This window comes from Drosophila teissieri, chromosome 3L, assembly GCF_016746235.2.
Source record: "Drosophila teissieri strain GT53w chromosome 3L, Prin_Dtei_1.1, whole genome shotgun sequence".
In the NCBI taxonomy this organism is placed as follows: Eukaryota; Metazoa; Arthropoda; class Insecta; order Diptera; family Drosophilidae; genus Drosophila; species Drosophila teissieri.
In genome coordinates this window covers 5977248-5997421 of record NC_053031.1, presented here as the reverse complement: position 1 = coordinate 5997421, position 20174 = coordinate 5977248, and the positions used below count along the sequence as shown (strand labels likewise).

General features: G+C 50.0%; 2 protein-coding genes across 3 annotated transcripts; both read right to left on the bottom strand.

The window, feature by feature from the left end:
• Positions 1–310: 310 nt before the first annotated feature.
• LOC122617623 (uncharacterized oxidoreductase YjmC) lies at positions 311–1554 on the bottom strand. Its single transcript, XM_043793548.1, has one exon. The coding sequence runs from the start codon at positions 1481–1483 to the stop codon at positions 326–328; it is 1158 nt and encodes a 385-aa protein (XP_043649483.1). The 5' UTR covers positions 1484–1554; the 3' UTR covers positions 311–325.
• On the bottom strand, positions 1520–20129 carry LOC122617621 (dynein heavy chain, cytoplasmic). Of its 2 annotated transcripts, none has more exons than XM_043793547.1 (13): positions 19782–20129; positions 17875–18449; positions 16979–17813; positions 16312–16915; positions 16150–16255; positions 15397–15552; positions 11274–15329; positions 9746–10898; positions 7578–9686; positions 7106–7301; positions 5742–5859; positions 2082–5680; positions 1520–2027 (listed from the first exon to the last, which is right to left on the bottom strand). In XM_043793547.1, exons 1-13 carry the CDS (start codon positions 20023–20025, stop codon positions 1862–1864), a joined length of 13917 nt encoding a protein of 4638 aa, XP_043649482.1. In that variant the 5' UTR covers positions 20026–20129; the 3' UTR covers positions 1520–1861. The 2 variants fall into 2 exon arrangements, with proteins under 2 accessions (XP_043649482.1, XP_043649481.1); XM_043793546.1 differs by lacking the exon at positions 7106–7301 and adding an exon at positions 6247–6445.
• Between the last annotated feature and the right edge of the window lie 45 nt (positions 20130–20174).

Genomic DNA, 20174 nt, shown 5'->3' with positions numbered 1-20174 from the left:
ATTAATAAGGGTTATACTGAAATTTGTGCAACAAGAAAGATGTTTTCGAAACAATTTAAATTCGACTTTCGTCCTTCGAAATCGTTTCTGGTACCTTTGAATTTCGAATTTACTAAACTTTCCAACACCTAGATGTCGCATCAAAAGGGGGAAAATTGCAACAAAAAAAGTTGTTTTCGAAACTGGTATTAAAACCGTAGTACTTGCTTCAAACCCACAGATGGCGCCAAAAACTGGTTCGAGACTTTGCTAATGAGCATTTGTATCTAATTTTTTTGCTTTTAATATAATATTTTATTAGTGAACTACAACGTTTAGAGTGAGACTAAAAGCTCTTCCTCGACCGATGCCCTTCGAAAGCCAACTCGATGGGCTTTACGCACAGCCTTTCCGCCACATCCCTGTACTTGGTCAAAAGACTATGGGGATAGGGCAAAGCCCGCAAATCGTCCACGTAGTTCATATGCATCCGCTCCAGTTCGCCAGGCAGCCGGATGGGTTCCGCCTTGTCCGCCGGCTGACTATTCTGGATGCGACCACAGAAGTCATCCAAACGTTCCATAAAGTTGGGCAAGAAGAATTCTGGATCGAGAGCAATGAATACTTGACCCAAGTTCGCTGGACTGTTCTGGTCTTGGGATATATGAGTGCCATATTGGGCACCAGAGAGCACTCCACATAGAATATCTATCACGGCTGACAGGCAGTAGCCTTTGTGGCCACCAGCGGGAAAGAGTAAAGGTGATCTTAGCGCCAAGCTGGGAAAGCAGGTGGATAGGCCTCCCTCATTGGCCGCCCAGCCATGCGGTATATACTCATCGTTGGCCCAAGCCCATTCCACGGCTCCAATGTCCCTCACGCTGGTCGCCATGTCTAGAACAAAGTGGTACTCCTCACCCTTTACGCAGAAGGCAAAGCAGTTGGAGCCAATACTGGCGGACTTTGAGTTGGGACCCATCATCGTTGGAGCCGAGTTGGACATCACAATTCCGGCTAATCCCTTACCGGCAGCGCGAAATGCAAACCAGCTGGCCATGCCAATGTCATGAGATTGCTGGGCCACCACGAAACCGATGCCGGCATTTTCCGCCTTCTTCACCGCCAGATCCATACAAAAGTTTCCCACAAAGACACCCAGGGCGGAGTTGCCATTTACATGGGCGGTGGCCACCGTCTCGCTGATTATCGAAGGCTCTGCGTGCACCTTGGCATGTCCACACTGCAGATCACTCAGGTAGTAATCCAGGCGATTCAGCCCGTTTCCATGGTTCCCTCGATAGTCCGCAACAACCAGGAACTCGCTGACGCAGCGCACCTTGGTGGGCGAAACTCCAACCCGCATCAGGCAGTCCTGAATGAAGCGACGGGCCTCGTCCACCAGAACCAAGGACGTGTCGCCCCGCTGCTGCGAAGAGGCGGCAGGCATGTGGTAGCCACGAAGGCAGCTTCCCAGCCACAGAGCTGGCCGGAGGAGCGCCAACATTGTGTGGAGCTGATTTTCATTCAATAGAAAGGTGTGGCTGGGGTTGCTATGAGTATATATATTTAAGGAGCTTTAGCGGAAATGGGAAACAGATTTAAAATTACTTTAACAAAGGTGTTGTTGAATCGACTTTAAAATATTATGCTATGCACAGAAATAAAAATATTTTGTTCAATAAAAAAAAGTTAGTTTAAATCTTGAAATTACATTTTGTAAAATTATGAAGTGTTTTTTTTGCTTGAATACAAAGAGTACGAATTTCACTTTAGCTTGAACTTTTAGGTACTTAAGGGTAAAGGCATTAAAGCACTTAATTTTCTGAAGGAATCATCATTGGGAGTAAAATATAGGATATAATAGATATTATGTGCCTAGCACTTAGTTCAAGGCTGTGGAGGTCAAAACTGCCACGCCTCTTTCGTAGAAGCTATGCGATTCCTGCCCAGCTGCAACGGCCAAGTCCACAGTGAAGAGTAACTCTGTACGCGTGGAGTTCAAGTAAACCGGCAACGTCAACTTGCTGATGCGTGGCTCCGAGGATATCCTATTGAAAAGTGAAACATTAGTAAAGAGCGATGCAGTTAACGAGTGGACTTACTTTATCCACTTGAGAATGGTGACAGGTAGATCCATCATGATAGTGGAAGCCAGCAGCAATTCATTGTTCTTGCACTGGGCGCCCTGCAATTTGAGTCCAGTGACCCCGAAGCAGCAGTCCTTCTGATCGGTCTTTAGCCCAGCATCCGTAATGGTCACATCCAGTGCTAGCTCCTCCAGCGACCAACTGTTCGCCTGGGCCACACACTGCCTGGTGGCCGTGATGTAGGCCTCCGGATTGAGCAGACCGCCAAGCCAGACGGGGAAGCCCTGTAGCTCCTTGGCGCCAGCCTGCGAAACAAGTTGCGACACCTTCTGCAGCTGCTGCACACGGTTGCTGAAGTCCGTGATCCATTGGATCACAGTGCATCCTGCAGGAACAGTATACCGCTTCCAGCCCTTGGGGATTATGCCGCGCACTAGCTCCGACAGCATGGAACGATGGTGATTGGTCTGTTTCTTCTCGCCCTGGCAGATTAGAACCACATCCTGGAGGTCCAGGATCACTGTTTGCAGCAGCCGGGAACCACTAGTCACCTCGCGTTCGAAGTATCGGTACAAGGGATCCTTGATGTTCTCCACAGTACGTTTGAGCACTTGCAGATTCTTCGGGAGCAGCTCCAACCAGGCCGTAGCCGAGTTGTGGAGTGTCTTCATCCATGATGGACGACCATCCTCGCCGCGACCCACTGCAGATTGCTCCGACTGATCCTCCACGCTGTAAGCCAACTCGTCGTCGTCCTCCAGCTGCTGCATCTTGAGCAGCTTGCTGACCAAATCAGTACCACGGGTGGTAAGCAGCACCTTCTCCGCATTGTTGGGCAATCCGAGCCACGAAGGAGTCTGGCGGTCAGTTAAGTTCTCAATCCACTTCAAGAAGTGATCCCGACGGGTGCCATCAGGCATGGTGATGTGACGAAGTCCTCCGGAAGCGCCATCAACGTTAGCCACCAGGGCAAAGTCCGCCTCAAAGCTGCGTGCGGTGAAGAGCTTCTTCAAGAAGGAAGTCAAAAGTCGCTGATCGAAATCGTTATCGATCTTTCCTCCGTAAATGGACTGCGAGAGCAGGGTGACCAGGGCATCCCATGGAACCTTCTCTGGTGGCAGATTGGTGCGGCCCATGGCGGTGGTGTCGATCCATGTGTCCAACGTGTCGCAAGCCACGCGCAGATCCGATTCGTTAAACTCGTACTTCTTGGCCCAGCCGAGAGGCACATACCGGAGTCGCTCCTGAACGATGGCGTGGAACCAGGCCAGCAGGAAGTAAAGCCGAGCTCGCTCACTTGGCGTCTTCATCATGCGTGCCGCCGGAACCGTTGAGAAGGTGCGCAGCAGATTTGCCCTGATGCCTGGTGGTGGCTCGAACACAAAGATGCGGCCAGCACGCAGTAAATTAACCGGGACCTTTGGATTGATCTCCATCGTGAGGAACAGTCGGAAGCCGGAATGAGGCTGCAGGGAGTGCATCTTCTTCTCCAGCTGCACAAGCCATTGAGGAGCCAAGTGGACGTTCTTCAAGAGCACCCAGCGACCAGTCTTGCAGGCCATGTTAATAGCACGCTCAGCTTGATTAAATCCTTCGGCTGAACCGATAGCAATGCTGGAAATTTGCTTATTTTGCTCTGCTGCCAGGTCATCCACCCGTCCGGAAGCATCGAATCCGGGCACCGAACAAAGGAGCGCGGGAGTGTTGCAGTTCAACTGCTTGTCCACCACAGAGGCAAAGTCCAATTCCTGCTCGGCGTTGGGCATAAAGTCTTCGCCGAGCACAGTGTTGACCACATTGTGAGCGGCAGCGATGACGCGATCCGGTCGGAAGGCCTGGATCAGCAGCAGCTGGTGCACGGAGCTGGCAATCGGACTGAGTGCCTTGGATTCGTCCCACAGCTGGGGTACAACCTGTTCAGGCGAGCTCTGCTGCAACCAGGCACCCAGTTCGGGAATGGATCGCACCTTCTCAAGAAGCTTACGGAAGATGGGAAGACGAAGGGCCAGCCGGTTGACGCTCTCGATCTGCTCGGCAGAAAGACCTTCTACCGGAGTGGGATTTGCAAGCAGACCCTCGCGGCTTCGCAGGAAGAAGTTGAACTCGGCATCCAGATTGGACTCTGAGGTGCCCTTCAGGTGGATCTTGCACATGAGCAGAGCAAAGGTCAAGCGATCATTGTGGATCATTCCTCGAGCCACGCGCTCGTAGCACACCTGGAACAGGTCCCTGGTGACTATGCCCAGACGCTCCGAGTGATCGGTTCTGCCCTCCAGCTTGGGGTTATTGGACAGAACCGTGGAGAAGATATCGAGGAACATCTTCAGCGAGTATTGGTAGAGGAAGTGCACCTGGTTCAGACTGTCCATGGTGAAGTAGATGTTGCTGCACGCCACCGAAAGTGGTAGATACTGCTGGGACACAGTCTCGATTTCGGCGATAACCTTGTCTGTTTCGTCCACCTTCTGATTAATGTCGTACGCCTCCTTCTTCAGCGTTTCCAGTGTTGTAATAACCGAATCATCGTCAAGGATCTTGCCCTTTGCGTCGTTAAGCGCCTGCAGCAGACTCTTTTCCAACTGGCGCAAGCGCAGACGGAATTCGCCCTGCAGCTTCAACAAATCGGAGCGCTTCTCATCAATATCAGGACGTTCCGCCTTCAGCACCTGGTTGAGGCACTGCGACTGCAGAGAGCTACGAGTGACCGTAAAGTTGACGAATGTCACCCTAGAGCAAATGTCAGGCGGGAATTCGACAGTGGGATCGCGAGTGGAAAGGAAGATGACGAAGGACGGCGACAAATCAATGTCCTGGTCGCCGAGGGTAATCAACACACGTCCACCAGTACGACGCAGCTCGCGGTTCAGCACCGGGTTGAGAATAGGATCGTAGTTCTCCACATCCTGGACCAGCAATGGGTTACCGAAACGCAGCGCGGACTCCAGATTCTTGCGGAACGAATCATCCAAGAACGAGGTCTTCGTGATCTTCTTGCCTGCATACTCATTGAGCAGGAAAGTGGTGGCCTGACCCGATGGGTCAATGATCAGCGGATAGCGGTTGAAGCGCTTCAGCATAATGGCGTTCTCCGTGCACAGGTCATCCGTGGGCAGGGCATTTGCTTGCCAGCGGAGTCGTTCATCGGGATTGGAGAGGTATTCAGTGCGAGCGATATCCGCACGGTACTGAATGCTGGCCGCCTGCAGATGCTGTGACCAGGTGGTGAACAAATTCAACCGGTAATGCTGATCGAAGTAACCGCCATAGGCGATAAAGGCGGCGGAGAGCAGCACATCGCCAATAATGGTGGACATCTGCGACTTGAATGTCTCGCTAGTGGACTCCCAGCGCTCACGTTCGATGTTCAAACTCTTCAGCAGGGCAATGGAGCGATCCACCTTGGCTTGGACATTCTCCAGATCCGTTTTAATGGCCTGAGCCTGGGAGATGAGCTGGGCATACTCCTCCTTGTAGGCAGCAATACTGCGCTCCAGTTGCTCAACCAAGTCCTTGGTTTCCTTGGCACTGGCCAGATTCACATCGGCCTGCTCCTCCAGAGAACGCAGCTCTTCGCGAAGTGGCTCCACACGCTTCAACATATCAGCGTACTCGATCTGGATATAGGCAACGTAGGATTTTAGGAACTAGTTAGGATTTATTTTAAATAAATCTTACCTGAGCAATGGCCCATTTGACCATAGGACCGCAAGCCATACTGGCGCGATTAACCTTCTCGAAGTTGTAGTCCGGATTGCTCAGATACTTGGACTTCATCTTCTCGCGAACATCATCGCTGTTTTAATACAATCATTACATTAATAAGCAATCAAACCTGTAGCTTAGTAGGTTATTTGAATGAATTAAGCAAGCAAAGCAGTTGGATTACTATGAAACAGCGATAAATTTGACAAAAACCATTCGATTCAACATAAGTTAGAGCCAATTACCAAAGTTAGAGTTAAGTTCAGGTATATTATTAGAAAGTTTATATATTTACAAACCATAAGGCAGCTCGCTTGAACAATTCAAACCAAAACTACGAAAAGGAGTAACGAAATCAACTCAAATAAAAACCAATTCTACACTCGAAACTATAGCATAACAACAAAAACATTAACAAAAAACAGGAATTAAAGTCGAGAACAAAATGGGTGTTGGTAATAATTTGAATCATGCTTACGTTATGTTCTCTGTACCGAAGTTAGATACAATTGAATTTATGAAATTTTCGCGCATGATCACGGCGCGGATCGATTTCCAATCGGTCGCATTTTCGCCCAGCAGCAGACAGATCGATTCAAGAGCCAATTTGACCACCGATGGCGGATTAGCCATGGTTCGCACCTCAACGAGCTGCTGCTTGCGGATCGACTTGACCGCTGCACATCGTCGATTAGTTGATTGATTGATCGGTTGTTGGGTTAACATGAGGGATCAGAATTAATATACGGTTTGAGCACAACGTTGCACTTATCTATTGTTATAAGATTAGGCTAGATTACCATCTAAAGTTAATGACTAAAGACCGACATCAACATCGTCCCTTGCACCTGGATCTAGAACAGGGTTGCGACTCATGGCTAAACACTATTTATACCCTTGCAGAGTTAAGGAGATTCAATGTTATAGTTTGATTCCAGCATCATAATATAGTTTCACTGCAAGAGTACAAAGCATTCGGCGAACCGAATGTAACTAATCCTAAACCTAAATTAAAATCCACTTTCAAATATCTGTCTTTAGTACAACACACATCATATTACATCGTAGTTTATCCAATTATAGAGGATATCATAGGTAGTTAGGGGTTATGGTAAGTTGGCCAGTGCATTGCGTATGCTTTGGTGTTTGCTTGTATATGTATAGAGAGTATATTGTAGTTATGAGTGGTTCGAATGGAGATTATATTCAAATGATAAGGATCGACAGATCCATGGACTGCGTTTTAGACAATAGACAACGCAGTGCGTTCGCTGGTTAGGATTCGATGGGTAAAGTGCTGGATGATAACGTGATGGCAGAGAAAAAGAGTTGCGTACGTGATCTTGTCAGTCTCCAAGTTAACGATCGAGGAGATGAAGCTGTCTTTAACGAGGATGCCCCTAATGGCCTTCCAGTCGGTGGCACTCTCGTTGAGCAGCTCGCAGACCGACTCCAGGGCCAGCTTCACCACCGCCGGTGGGTTGGCCATCGACCGCACCTCGGCCAGGTGTTTCTTTTTAATCGAGCTAACGGCTGTCGGAGGTGGAATGTGGATATTGCGATCGTGAGTTGAGAGAGGATTGTTCGGCGTGGTTTAAAATTATAAACAAATAGATCAAAGTATATTACAAGGCTTTGGGTTCGAGTGAACCATTCTTTTTAAGCTTAAGTTTTGATCACCCGGGCCCCACCCTAATTTTCTTGCATGTTGAACTATTATCATTATAAGGTAATAAGAGATACAATTTACTTTAAGATAAACTAACTTAAGTGCCCGCCCTGTAAGCGATTCTCGCCCGACGGACTCACCTGCTTGCGCATCAATGACAGCCGGTTCCACCTGGGCCAAGTCGGCCATTACGTATTTGCGCTTCTCTTCGATCTTGACAGTTTGGTCGGCCAAACGTATCTGAATCTCCTGCGACTGAATCTTCTTCTTCTCGGCCTCCTGCTGATCCTGGAACATCTGCTTGAGCTTGGCGTTGGCAGCTTCGTTCTTGGCCTGCAACTCCTGCTTCTTCACAGCCAGTGACTTTTGCATCTCCTCCACCTGCTCCACAGTTTCGGCGATCTTGTTGAGACCCACGTTCAGATGAAGCTGCTGCTCTTCAAGGTCGCTGCGCTTCTCATTGTACAACTTGACGAAGTGGTGAATAAAGTCCAGATAGTGACGTGGGGTCACCGCCATGGTGCGACCGCCGCGCTTGGCCAGACGAGCGTTGGCCTGGTGGAGTGTCTGGTGGACGTAGACGCACGAGTTGATCACCGCATCGCGATGAGTGGGATTGGCTGGCACCAGTGGACAAACGGATGGGAAGAAGTCAGGCGCATGCCAGTTGGGCTTCTCCAAGTCCACACGAGTGGTGAACTCCTTGCCCACCTGGAACAGAGCCGAGTCCGACCAGTCGCCAAACCAATTTAGCACACAACGATTGAACAGAGCTGGCGAAGTGGCAGCACGATCCTTGAGTCCATCGGTGGATGGATTCATGGTGAACACCACGTGCAGATTGCGCATCACCTGCTGGGTGAACCACTTGTACAGTTCGTCACTGGAGTCCAGCATGAGACCCTCGCGCTGGGCACCCTCCTTGCACTGAGTCATCAGAGTGGTGTACTCGTCGCCCTCGAACAATCCAGGCACCTCTCCGTTGGCCAAAAGTGTGTTCATGCGCTCCAGGAAACCAGAGTCCAAAACATTCGACTCATCCAAAATGAAAGCAATCTTCTCATCTTTGCAGCCCGAGCGGCGCAGCACGCAACGCAAATCCTCGTCAAAGTCCTCGCTGGTGTACTTGTTGTGCACCTTGATCTGGAAAATGGACAAGCCATTCATCCAGGCCACAAAGCGCGAGAGCGTTGTCTTTCCGGCTCCCGACACTCCAATCAGCAGCAAGTGACCCTGTGGCTGGCGGAAGATACGATCGATACGCAGTACGTGGTCGAGAACTTCGTCGAACAGTACGAGTGGCACATCGAGCTCTTCCTCGTAGAAGACCTTTAGTCGGGCGTGAACATATTCGCGCAGCTCCTCGCGATTCACCGGCATGTAGTCCTTGCTTAGCCAGTTGCTGTAAAGGATCGGACGCTGCAGTGCCTCCTCTTGGTTGATTCCAGGGAAGTGCTTCTGGCCCACCAAATCGATATTCTCATTTGTCCATCGGCGTTCCGAATCGTCCACCAGTCGATCCTGGAACAGGCGCAGAGCTTCATGAGCCCAGAGACGCACCAAACCTTCAACGGGAAGGGAATCCAACGGGCGGATAGCCTCGCAGATACCACGCACCCAACGAGTCATCTCACGTGGCGAATAGACATAATGCGGCTGCATGTCCTGCGTGAAGCGATCCTGTGAGGCCAGGTAGAACTCCACCATGGCATTGGTCAAAGGCTCCGCATAGCCACGAAGAGCGGGCATCAACCTCAGCATGGCACGCGAGAATGTGCCGTAGATCTGCTTCAGCGATGTCTCTCCAGGATAATCCACGTAGATGATGGGCACATGTCTCAAGAACCGATGCGATAGCGGCTTACGGCCCGGATCGGTGGGCGGATTACAGGCACCCACAAACTGAATGCGTTCCAGAGAAACCCAAGCCTGATCGCTGGCCCTATAGAAACCCTTGTGCTCAACCAGCTGACGCAGGAAAGAGATTACGCGCTGCGTGCCATAGCTGTCCATGTCTGGCAAGTTGATTTCATCGCAGAACAGCACCAGCCACTTTCCAATCTGCACTGGGGAAAGGACAACTCCGTTTGGTGTCTTGCGGTACTCGCAGTAGTGATCAAACGTCTTAAGGAGCAGCTCCGGCGTGGTAGCCGAGGAGAAGTTCAGGCCTACCACTTCCATATCAGGCAGAGCACGGAGAGCCGAGAACAGGGTCATAGTCTTACCAGAGCCAGGTGGACCGCAGAGCACTGAAGAAAAGGAAATAAATCATAAGTACATGCTCCCTTTTTGTCTACATTTAACTTACCCAATGGTTTGTGCTCAGCCAGCCAAGTGTACAGCAGCGACTCGTGGCGAACGGTGTCCAGTGTGGGCACAACAATGTCCGGAGACGCCACCTTGTGCGTTTCCACCTCGATGACTGGCACCTTGTTGCTCCACGGCACCCAGTCACCACTCATGTTGACCTCGTAGTCGATAATTGGAGCTCCTGCTGCTCCCGGCAGTGGAACGGTCGTCACACTGCGCACAAAGTCTCCCAAATCAATGCGCACCTTCAACTTGGCATCGCCGGCAAATGACCACAGAACAGAGTACACCAATGCCTTGGGAATGTAGTGCTCCAACTGATCAGCAGAACAGGGGAAGTCTGGATGCTGAGCGTTGAAAGTAAGAACGTTTCGAGCAGCTTGGTTAAGCATGGAGAAGAGTGAGCTGAGGGCCCGCAAACGAGTAAAATCCATAATGTGCTCCTGGTCCATGGCGTACTCCAAAGTGCGCACAACAATGCCATCGGCCGAGAAGAACGGCAGCAGGAGCAAAGCAATATCACGCTGTACCTGGAGGGATGGGGATACCTCCTCCTCCTTGTCCTTCGCCTGCTTAATGACGCCCACAAAATCTTCGTCGCCATCCTCCAAAGGAATGCTGCGCAAACGGGACAGATAGTTCTCGAATATCATCTCTGTCGAAAGCACATCCTCCGAGAACCAGACCATGCCGCAACGAGAGACTGTTGCCAAAGTGGCGAACTTCAAGTCCTGCACCTCGAACATCACCCGCACGTTGGGAGGCAGCGAAAGACGCTCTCCGTTAGGCAGAGTCAAGAGCTTGTTGTCGTCCAGCACCGAGTTCAAGTTCTCCACCCACTCGGGATCCACGTCACCGTCGAAGATGATCCATTGCCGCTTGTTGATCTCACCGCGCACATTGTCGATAATCTTGCGCAGAATGTGGGTAAACAAACCATCAGTCCATTCACGGGTATTCGGGTCCAGGACACCATAAAGGGCTTCCTTGGAAATGGCCTTGGGATCGATTACATGGGCCACGCCCTCAACTCCCTCGAAGCGTTCCAGAGCCTTCAGAAGAGTCTTCCAAGCCGTGGACTTGCCGGATCCGGATGGACCGACCATCATAAGACCATGGTTCAGGTTGGAGATCTGGTACAGTTGCAGCACCTGGGAAAGGAACGGGACTGTTAGCACAAATATGGATCACCACTCTCGAACTAGTTACTTTGTCCACCCAAGTGGAGCCGAGTCCCTGATGGTTAGTAAGCATGTTTAAAGCGAATGGTTATGAAGTGGATTACAAGAAAATCCTTGCCCAATTGGGTGCATCGATTTCGAATGAACGGAAACCATAAAGGTGGAAAGTAATCAATTAAGTGAATATTCATTTTAAATTGACTAATGTAATTAATTCATTAAAATTTCAACAGTGAACGGTTATCTTAAAATTGATGTTGCTAAGCAAGTTAACGATTACTTTTCAGCCCCTAGGGTTCCTTATCAAATAAGTCGATCCATACATAAATCGCGAAGCGCTCTTACCTTTTCCATCCAGGCAGCTCCCTGCTCGTCACCCTCGCCGCAGACCAGGTAATCCTCCTGGCACACCTTGCGGATCTCTTCCTTCAGACCCTTCATCTCCGCCCGAGTGTATCCCACATTGGGGAACACATCGCTTAGAAGCGAGAAGAGCAGTGGGATGTCCTCGGCCACCAGCTTGGGCACCATGGTTTCGCACACCGACTGGATTAGGATCTCCTGCTCGGGCAGGTTCTCCGCCACTGAAGCCTCGTCGATGTTTTCGTCGCCGCGTTGCTTCATCTGTTCCTTAATCTTCATGATGCGGTCTCGCTTTACGTTTCCAGCGGAGATCAACACGGATTTCAAAGCACGCAGACCAAAGTCGTAGTGGCTCTGGTTGGACAGTTGCTCGTCACACAGCTTGAAGAAGGGCACGATTTTGCAGGCCAGTTTCTCGGCGGAGCGGAATCCCTGCGAGAACAACATCACCTCAGCAATAAGCTGGCGATCTGGCGTGGTCATGGCCAGCGACCTGAAGAGTTTCTTCAAGTTATCCGGTAGATTAGAACGGCCGGCATAGCCAGGGTTCATGGTGATAAAGATAGCCATGTCTGGGGAGACGCGCACTTGCTTGCCCACCAACTCCACAGTGATGCTCTCCTTGTTGCTGTCCATCTCGTACTTCAGCGCCTCCTGAATGGTCTGGATTTGCTGTGAGCAAGCGGAGAGCATACGCTCCTCCAGTCGATTGAACTCGTCAAAGCAGCCCCATGCGCCCACCTGGCACAGACCGACAAAGATTCGACCCATGGCCTGGAAATCGAAGGTCTCATCGCAATTGAATACGAGAACGAAGCGTCCCAGTTGGTTACCCAATGCCTTGACAGACTCTGTTTTTCCAGTACCTGCCGGTCCAAACGGAGAGCCACCAAGGCGTGACTCCAGAGCCTGGGTCATGGTCAAGTAGCAGCGGTCCGTCAGAGGAGTCTGTACCAACCGATCTTGGACACCCAGATACTCAAAGCCATAGAAGAACCGTGCGTTCGCCATGTGAATGGTCAGTTGCTTCAGCACCTCCGTTTGGCGTGGATCAAAGTAAAATCGCATCTCGCACAGCCATTGGAAGGACTTTGGCGAGGTAACTCCGTTGTTGAGCAGTCGTCGAGTCACCGTTCGCTTGTGCACAAACTCGTTAATAAGGTGCTCCAGCTTACGGCGACGTAGAGGTGGCTGCTCCTGCAAGACCGAATCAGCCAAGACGTTTAGAGTGCTCTCAACATTACCCAAAACGCGTTGCATCGGCTTGGATTGGTTGTTCTCAGAAGCCTGCTGGAGAGCGGCCTCCACATCCTCGGACCAGAGAATTTGTGCGGCCAGCACTACAATCTGTGCTTGGTACTTGTCACACCACTCCATGTAGGCCTGGGGATCTATCTTTCCATCGCGGAACTGCTTGATATCCTGCACAGCCTGTGCCAAAAGCGAAGCCAGCGTGAATCGCATTTGCTTCTCTACCAGCGACAACCACTCGTTGATCTTGGGATGCTCCACGGTAGATACTGGATTCATGAAGTGCACCTCCTCGCCTTCGCGCGATGAAATACCCAGAATAACGTTGTTCTCCTCGTTCAACAGAATGGCAGCTACACCAGCAAACATTTTCTTGAAATGCTTCTGCAGACGTGCGATGTTCTTGCTGTTGCCAATGATCTCCAAAAGATCTTCGTCTCCCACGAAGTAGAAGCGAGGGAATGAGGTTCTCTCTCGCTCCAGATACTCGCCCAAAGCCTTCTGGATCTTTCCAAGCAAATCGGCCAGACGCTCCAGGGATCTCTGCACAGCAGGGATGTTCAGCACATCCATAACCTTGGGCGACTTGGTCACCTTCTTCATCAATCCAAGGAATTCGGAGCTGATGCTCTGGAAACGCGAAGTCTCCACCGGAAGGAGCGTCTTGATGTCGGCGCTGCCTGAGAAGATTCCCTCCAAGTAAACCCAGCGTCTTTGCACATCAATCCATACGTCAAACAGTGCGTTGATTCTGTTGAGCTTCTCCTCCCAAGTTAAAGCCTCTTCCTCGAAAACCTTGTAATAGGGAGACAGCTTCATGGCGGCCACAGAGTTAATGTGCTCCTTCACCTTGTTGAACAGATCGTCCCAACCGCGGATGATGCGGCACTTGTTTTGGTAGTTGATCAAGTCCAGCTCGTAGTTCTGCCAGGACTCGCGTACCTGCTTGAGGAACTCCTCCAACGCCATCTCGCCCTGGGCCACTAGGATAATGTCCTTGACGACATTCTCGTTTTTCTGTAGATTTACATCCCACACTTGGCCGAGGGACAAATCGGATATTACCCAATTAACGCGCAGCTGCTTGGTCAACTGCTTCCAGTGGCGCTCCTTTAGAGCATCCGACTTCAGCTCCACAATCAGCATGTTCACCTTGATGTAGCTCTGGATCAACTTCTTCACGTACTCATAAGATTCATACATACGAAGACGAGCCGGCAGCTCCTTTAGCTGAGCCATCATGGCCTCCAGTTGCTGACGCAACTTACGCGGCTGCACTGACAGCCAGGGCTTCTCGCGTGTCTCGTCAATCTGTGTCCAAACCTTGGACAACTCGCTCCAGACGCCGCGCAGATCCTGTAGCTCCTCGAGAGCCACGTTCATGCGCTCAGCACTGTTGTTCGGCACGGCGGATTCCTGCAGCTCCAGTGCCTCCTTGGCCTTGACCACGTTGTCCCGCTCCTCCTTCAACCGCGAGTACTTGCTCTCAAAGATTTGCAGCTGCTGCAGGGCATCATCTGGTCGAATCTTGCCGCCCGTTGGCTTGGTCTTCTCCCAATCGTTAAGGAAGTCGACAGTGCGTGTCTCCACAGCCTTGTCCTCGGCCACAATCTTGGCCTGCAAACTGGCAACCTGTGTCTGGATGGCCGTGTCCTTGCGCTTGATAATCTCGTTAAAAGCAGACCACTCGCCTTCGATGTTGTCCACATGCAGCCAGGTGTTGGGGAACTGGAAACGTTGGCGCTCTAGAATGCGCTGAGCCTCCCTGAACACCTCCACCTGCTTGTCCCAAGCAATCATGTCCTTCTTCAGCGATTGGACGTAGGTGATGAAGCTCACGGCATCCGATGTACTGGCGGCCTCTATGCTCTGCATCTCCAGATCGGTACGCGATTTGGACACCTTGCTGTGGAAGCTTGTCATCTCGGTGCCCAGCAGCGTGCCAAACTTGCCCAGTGCCTCCTTGTGCCACGAATCGTATTTCAAAGTGACCTTAGCCTGCACCTTGGCGTAATCAATAATAATGGGTCCATAGGCTCTGCGAGTATCCGACGTATCAAAGGTGGTACGCGACTGCTTGATGTCATTCAAGCACTTGATCCACAAGTTCACATCCTCACCCAACCGTCCGTACAACATATCAGCCTGGAGATCCCACAAGCTCTGATAGCGCAGCCACTCATCCACGTAGTTGCGCACCTCGCTCACCTTTTGCTCGATGGCTCCATAGGCGTTCTCCAAGATCTTTCCCTCGGGCAGCTTGGTCAAGAGGTTGCGGTACGTCTGAGAGACGTGCTTTTCCAAGCCCACCTGGTAGCGGGTGCTTTGCAGACGAACTTGCGAGGTGACGATTGCCTGCCAGGCAAAGAACTGCTGCATGATCTGGAAACGGGCTTCCTCAATGGATGGATACAGATACATCTGCTGGTTGGTGATGCGAATCTCATGCACAGCATTCTGGATCTGTGGCTCTCCTCCCAGCTTATGAGTAGGCTGCGCCGGCGCATCGGTGTCCATAGAGGTGTCAACCTCCTTCTTATTACCGGTCAGAGCCTCCGTCCAGGCCTGAATACCCGCCTGTAGACGGTGGGCCAGCTTCTTCTCCACCTCTTCATCGAGGCGAGTAACCCAGACACTCAAGTTGGAGTACTGACGCAGCGAGAGATCGTCAACGGCATGCTGAATCTTCGAGAGAATCTCGACGAAGGTGGCGGCACTGTAGGGACAGGTCTCCAGCGAGCGCACATCCACATCAAGTTGCTCTTCAACAACCAGCAAATCGTCGACCTGTAAGAGTTACATGGGTAATTTTCAGTAATCTGTACATGTTACATGTTAGTTATAATAGGCTCACCTTCTCCTGGAACTGGGTCACACATTCCGACAGGCGGAGAACGTACGGATCGAGCTTGTACGACTCCCAGATGAGGCCGATGCCCTCAGAAACCAGGTTAAGTACATCCTTACGCAGTCCAGCCACAAGAGGAACAATGCTGGCACGATCTTCGATCTATATAAATTCAGCCATGAATTAGTGAAGGTTTACAAAAGGATATGAGCCAAATACTTTCTGTGCATGCGGGAGTTGAAAAAACTAAACTAAAAACTTAAATAGTGGTTGCAGATACGGATTACAGAATAAACAAACTTTGAGGGGACAAACGACACTACCTTGAATACAGAATTTTGTGCTAGACTCCTATTATTAAGCTGCATGAAAGAAAGGTTGTTGGTTGTTCGGTTGGTTTAGTTCAAGAGCGGATATCGTGTCTAAGACTAAGGTGATCAATTATGGGCGTGTAAAGTGTTCAAAGTGTGGTAGATAGCAAAATTCAAATGCACGCCAGGAACAAAGCAATGCAAATGTACAGAGCAGGTGCTCCAGCACGGTAACATATTTTGAGGTGTGAAATGACAAGTGTGATTTTGTAAAGTGTAAGTAAGAGCTGGACAAAGGTGTATTAAGAAATTTTAGGCTGCTATAAGATAAATTATTAGGGATTACATTATAGCACAGGTTCAATTTATGAACTGTGCTGTTCAAAAAAGCTACCCAAGTAAACCCTTATAACTTTTCTCTTTACAGCCTTCCATAACCGAATCTTACCTTTTCCAAAGTACGTTCATAGGTGCGGACACTCTCAATCAATGAAATAGCATAAGGATATATCTGGTTGGCCTGATGCGCCTTGTTCACAATGGTCAGCGGAACTCTATAAAGAACAACTAAGTTTAAAACTGATTTAGCACAAAACCGCATAACACATACCTGAAGCCTAGATTCTTGATGTTGCGCACTTCCTTGGCCAAGGTGATGATCTCCGGCAAGAAGTTGACACGCAGACGCAGAACATTACCACGTCCGATGCGAGAACGCGTTGACTCGATGGTAAAGATACGGCCAGTGCTGCCAAAGTTGCGCTCCTGCACCTTGCGGGCCCACTCATGGAACACATCCGAAATGGACAGCTTGGCTCTGAAGCTATCACCATCAGCCTTCAGCTTCTGGCCCTCGATATGGGTCTCCCAGCCCTTGCCCAACACATCCTCGACGCGCTTCAAGTACATCGTCAGCTGGTTGTCGATTTGGCGGGCCCAAATGATGGAGCCGGCCACCGGCGGAAGATCTCGCACCGAAGACAAACGGCAGCTCTTGCTCTGCGGATACTGCACCTTGAACTTCTCATGCAAGGCCTCGATGTCATCCTTGACGCGCTGAATCAGCTGAGTCTGGTACTCCCGGATGGCGCCACGGATGTGCGGACGCACGAAGAGCGCATTGAAGCGCGAGAAAATGCGGAACATCTCGTTGGCATTCTTGGCTGTTCCCAGCTGGTCACGAAGATGAGCAGTGATGCGGGTCTCCACGCGATCTGTTAGTATAAAGGTTTCATTAGTATATCTAGTCTTTTACAACACGTAATTCGAATAATTACCAATCTTCTCCTCGTACCGCTTGACGGCGGCCTCCCATGCCTCGGATCCCTCCTTGGTGATATCCAGACAGTCCACCTCCTTGACGTTCTCGTAGGCCAGGTTAACCTCCTCGATAGCGTTGGCATCGGCAGCGTCCAGGCTGTAGGGCTGCTTGGTTTCTACGACATTGCCGTCATCGCCAACAGCCGGCTTGGTGGGCCGCAGCACACGCAGGATGACGGTCCGCAGCTGCTCGTGCTGGCGTCGGAACTTGCGCATGTGCTCCATGCGAGTTTGCAGCTTCTTGTGAGCCGGCGAAACGCGCCACACCATCTTAAGATGCTCGTCGCGCTTCTTCTTCACAATGTCGCGGAGCAATCCCTGCAGCTTGTCGTACTCATCATCCCAGCAGCTGAAAATCTCGAAGCACTGGTTCATGACGCGCTCGAATTCATCGAATGGAATGTGCATTAGGCGCCGGGTGCCCAGCACCTTGAGCAGTTGCTGCGACAGATCCCGCGATATGGCCTCGATGAGCTTGAGGCACCGCTGGATTGGGTACTTGGTATTGCGCACCTTGCGTAGATGAGCGAAGATCTGCTGCACAGCAGGTCGGATCTTCTCCAGCTCGGTGGCGGAAAGTAGGTCATTGATGGGAAAATCCTTCATCAGAGGATTGTAATCGGCTACTGTAGCTAGAGCCTGTTTCAAGCCGGTATCCGTATCAAAAGAAACGGTGGCATGGAAACGTTTTCCATGCTTCAGAATGTCTAGTGTCAAAGCCACCTCTGGCGACTCGCGCTTTTCCTGAATGCGATACAAGGCACGCTCCAGATTGAGCCAGAAGGAAATTTCCTGAAAAATTAATTGAATATTGAATGTTTCATTTTGTGTTTCTATCGCTCATCTTGCTCACCTGCAGCGCAGTTCCCGAGCCCGGATCGCGGTTGAGCTTGGTCACCTTCTTGATCTCAGTGATCCAACGGTTGACACCGGTCTGCAGCTGATTCAGGAACGAAGAATCCTCCACCTTGTCGCCAAAGTCGGCCACCTTGGCCTTGCGGTTCTCCTCCGAGCACTTCCGGATCACATTGTTGACGGTCTGGTGAGCCGTCAGCGTGATCTCCGGTATGTCGATGTTTTGCTGCAGATGCAGCAGTCCCATCTCCAGCTCGGCCAGCTTCTTCTCCACGGAGGGAGCCATCTTGTCGCCATCGCGATCAGCACGACCCGACTCCTTGACGTACGACTTGAAGTAGGGCGCCAGGGACTTGCTGATGAAAGCGTGCAGCGTCTCGTAGGGAGATCCGTCCGAGAAGTTGATCAGCCGCAGCTGCGAGTGGATCGACTTGTCCGCCTCCACGACCACGCCGCGCTTGATGCAGGCCAGCGAGGCCATCCGGCTGTTGGTGAAGTGAACATCGTGGCTGATCTGGTAGGTCACCTGCTCCTTCTCCTCCTCGCCCTCCGCTGGCTGCTCAGTATCGTCCTCTGAAAAGGAAAAATCAAATTTTATTAAACATGTGGATATTAATATACATTTATTTTATTGACGAAACTCTCACAATTATTATGTGAAGTCCAACGGGTTAATATACTTAACATATATGTTTAATATATGTTTATAACATATTTATATTTTTAATAACATTGTGAATAAAATACTAAACAATTAAATTAACATTAGTTTTGTTGTATTCGTCGTTTTTTGAGTTTCCAAAGGACTCCAAATTCCCCAGCTATCAAATTACGTTTTCCATGTCTATCGCCACATTTACCCCTCACCCACATTCAGTGGCATTCAACGGCCCACCTGGCATTGGACTCAATGGCACGGCATTGGCATGATTTCATTATCAAGGTGTCGACCTCCGGAAATTCAGCGGCCAAGGAAAAACCTTCGAAATTCGTGCGCTCAAGGCTGGACCTTGGCGATGCCATTGCTCCCTCGCAGTTGGCCTCGTTGCCAATGTCAATGTGCCGATGGCATTGCCTTCGGCCAATGTCAATGCCGCTCCCAAAGTCATCGAAACGACGGAAGGTGTGCGCAGCCTCCAAGGTCGTTTCCGTAAACAAACTTGTTGCTCGGCAGGCAGCAGCTGATTGCCGGCGAATTGCTTGTAAACAAACCAAGCCGGCAAGCGGAAAAACAGCTGTTTGCAGTTATCGACCGACTGTGCCTATCGCGCTATCGCTATCGAAGTGAATCATACGTGCTGACGTCATGCGCAGAAACTTGTTTTCATACTCTTTAATGCAGTATGTTGATTTTTCAATGCAGTTGGTAATGCAACTCTATAGTTTTTTTTTTTTCCTTATAAACTAACTTGTATACTTATTAACCTTTCGACTAACATCACAGAATAAAATACAATCTAAGCGATATCGTAATATATAAAATAGTCCTATTAACATACATACTATTTGAAGTTTTTGTTGTTATATTTACAATACTGTAAACTATTTTTAAAAACCATCTAAAACATTTATTTGGAGAGACTTTATATTCTTTAACCACGCTTTATTAATGTTAAGGTAGGGTATTCCAGCTTCGACTTCCTAAGTTCCTAAGTTAACTAATATCTTATTGGAATTCAAACAACATCTGCCCAATTGATTTGTTTCAAACTGGTTGCGTATTCAGCTAGCAAACCTAAAAATGACTCACTCTAGCCATATAAATAACATTTCTAACTAACTAAATACAAAAAGAGTGAATAAAAAGCTTGCCAACTATCTTATCTTCGCCAAAAAGACGCCATTTTGTGCAGGTGCCATTTTTTCAGCCGAGATTCGCCAACGGGGCAGGAATTCTAATTTTACCTTTGATGCAATTGCGTTGGACGTAGAGCGCCTGCACCTGGGGATCCGCGAGGAACCTCCGGATGGTGTCCTGGTTGACGGGATCGTCCAGAGCATTGTTCAGCGATGCGGGAACCACATCCTCCTCCGGCAGCAAAATGGTCACCGCCTTGCGAAGATAGTTGGCAAATGCATCGAAACTCGCAATGGACAGGTTCACGACCGGATCCACCGATGTATCGGGGTTCTCCAAGGAGTCGCCCATGTCCCACAAAGGTTTTCGGTATTAAATACTTTTCAAAATGTGCACAATTGGAGTTTTTCACAATGCCTCGCCCTGTGAAAAATTACGTGAGTTTTTTTTTTCGCGAAATGCATCAGCGGCCTTGCCACTTAATCGAAAATCGAATGCAA

Excerpts from the sequence above, each read along its gene's own strand:
- LOC122617623 (XM_043793548.1), bottom strand. The coding sequence starts at position 1,483 with ATGTTGGCGCTCCTCCGGCCAGCTCTGTGGCTGGGAAGCTGCCTTCGT.
- LOC122617621 (XM_043793546.1), bottom strand. The coding sequence starts at position 20,025 with ATGGGCGACTCCTTGGAGAACCCCGATACATCGGTGGATCCGGTCGTG. Across the intron at positions 17,814-17,874 it reads GCTCGGGAACTGCGCTGCAG|GAAATTTCCTTCTGGCTCAA; the intron begins GTGAGCAAGATG and ends TTAATTTTTCAG. Across the intron at positions 15,330-15,396 it reads TGACCCAGTTCCAGGAGAAG|GTCGACGATTTGCTGGTTGT; the intron begins GTGAGCCTATTA and ends TAACTCTTACAG.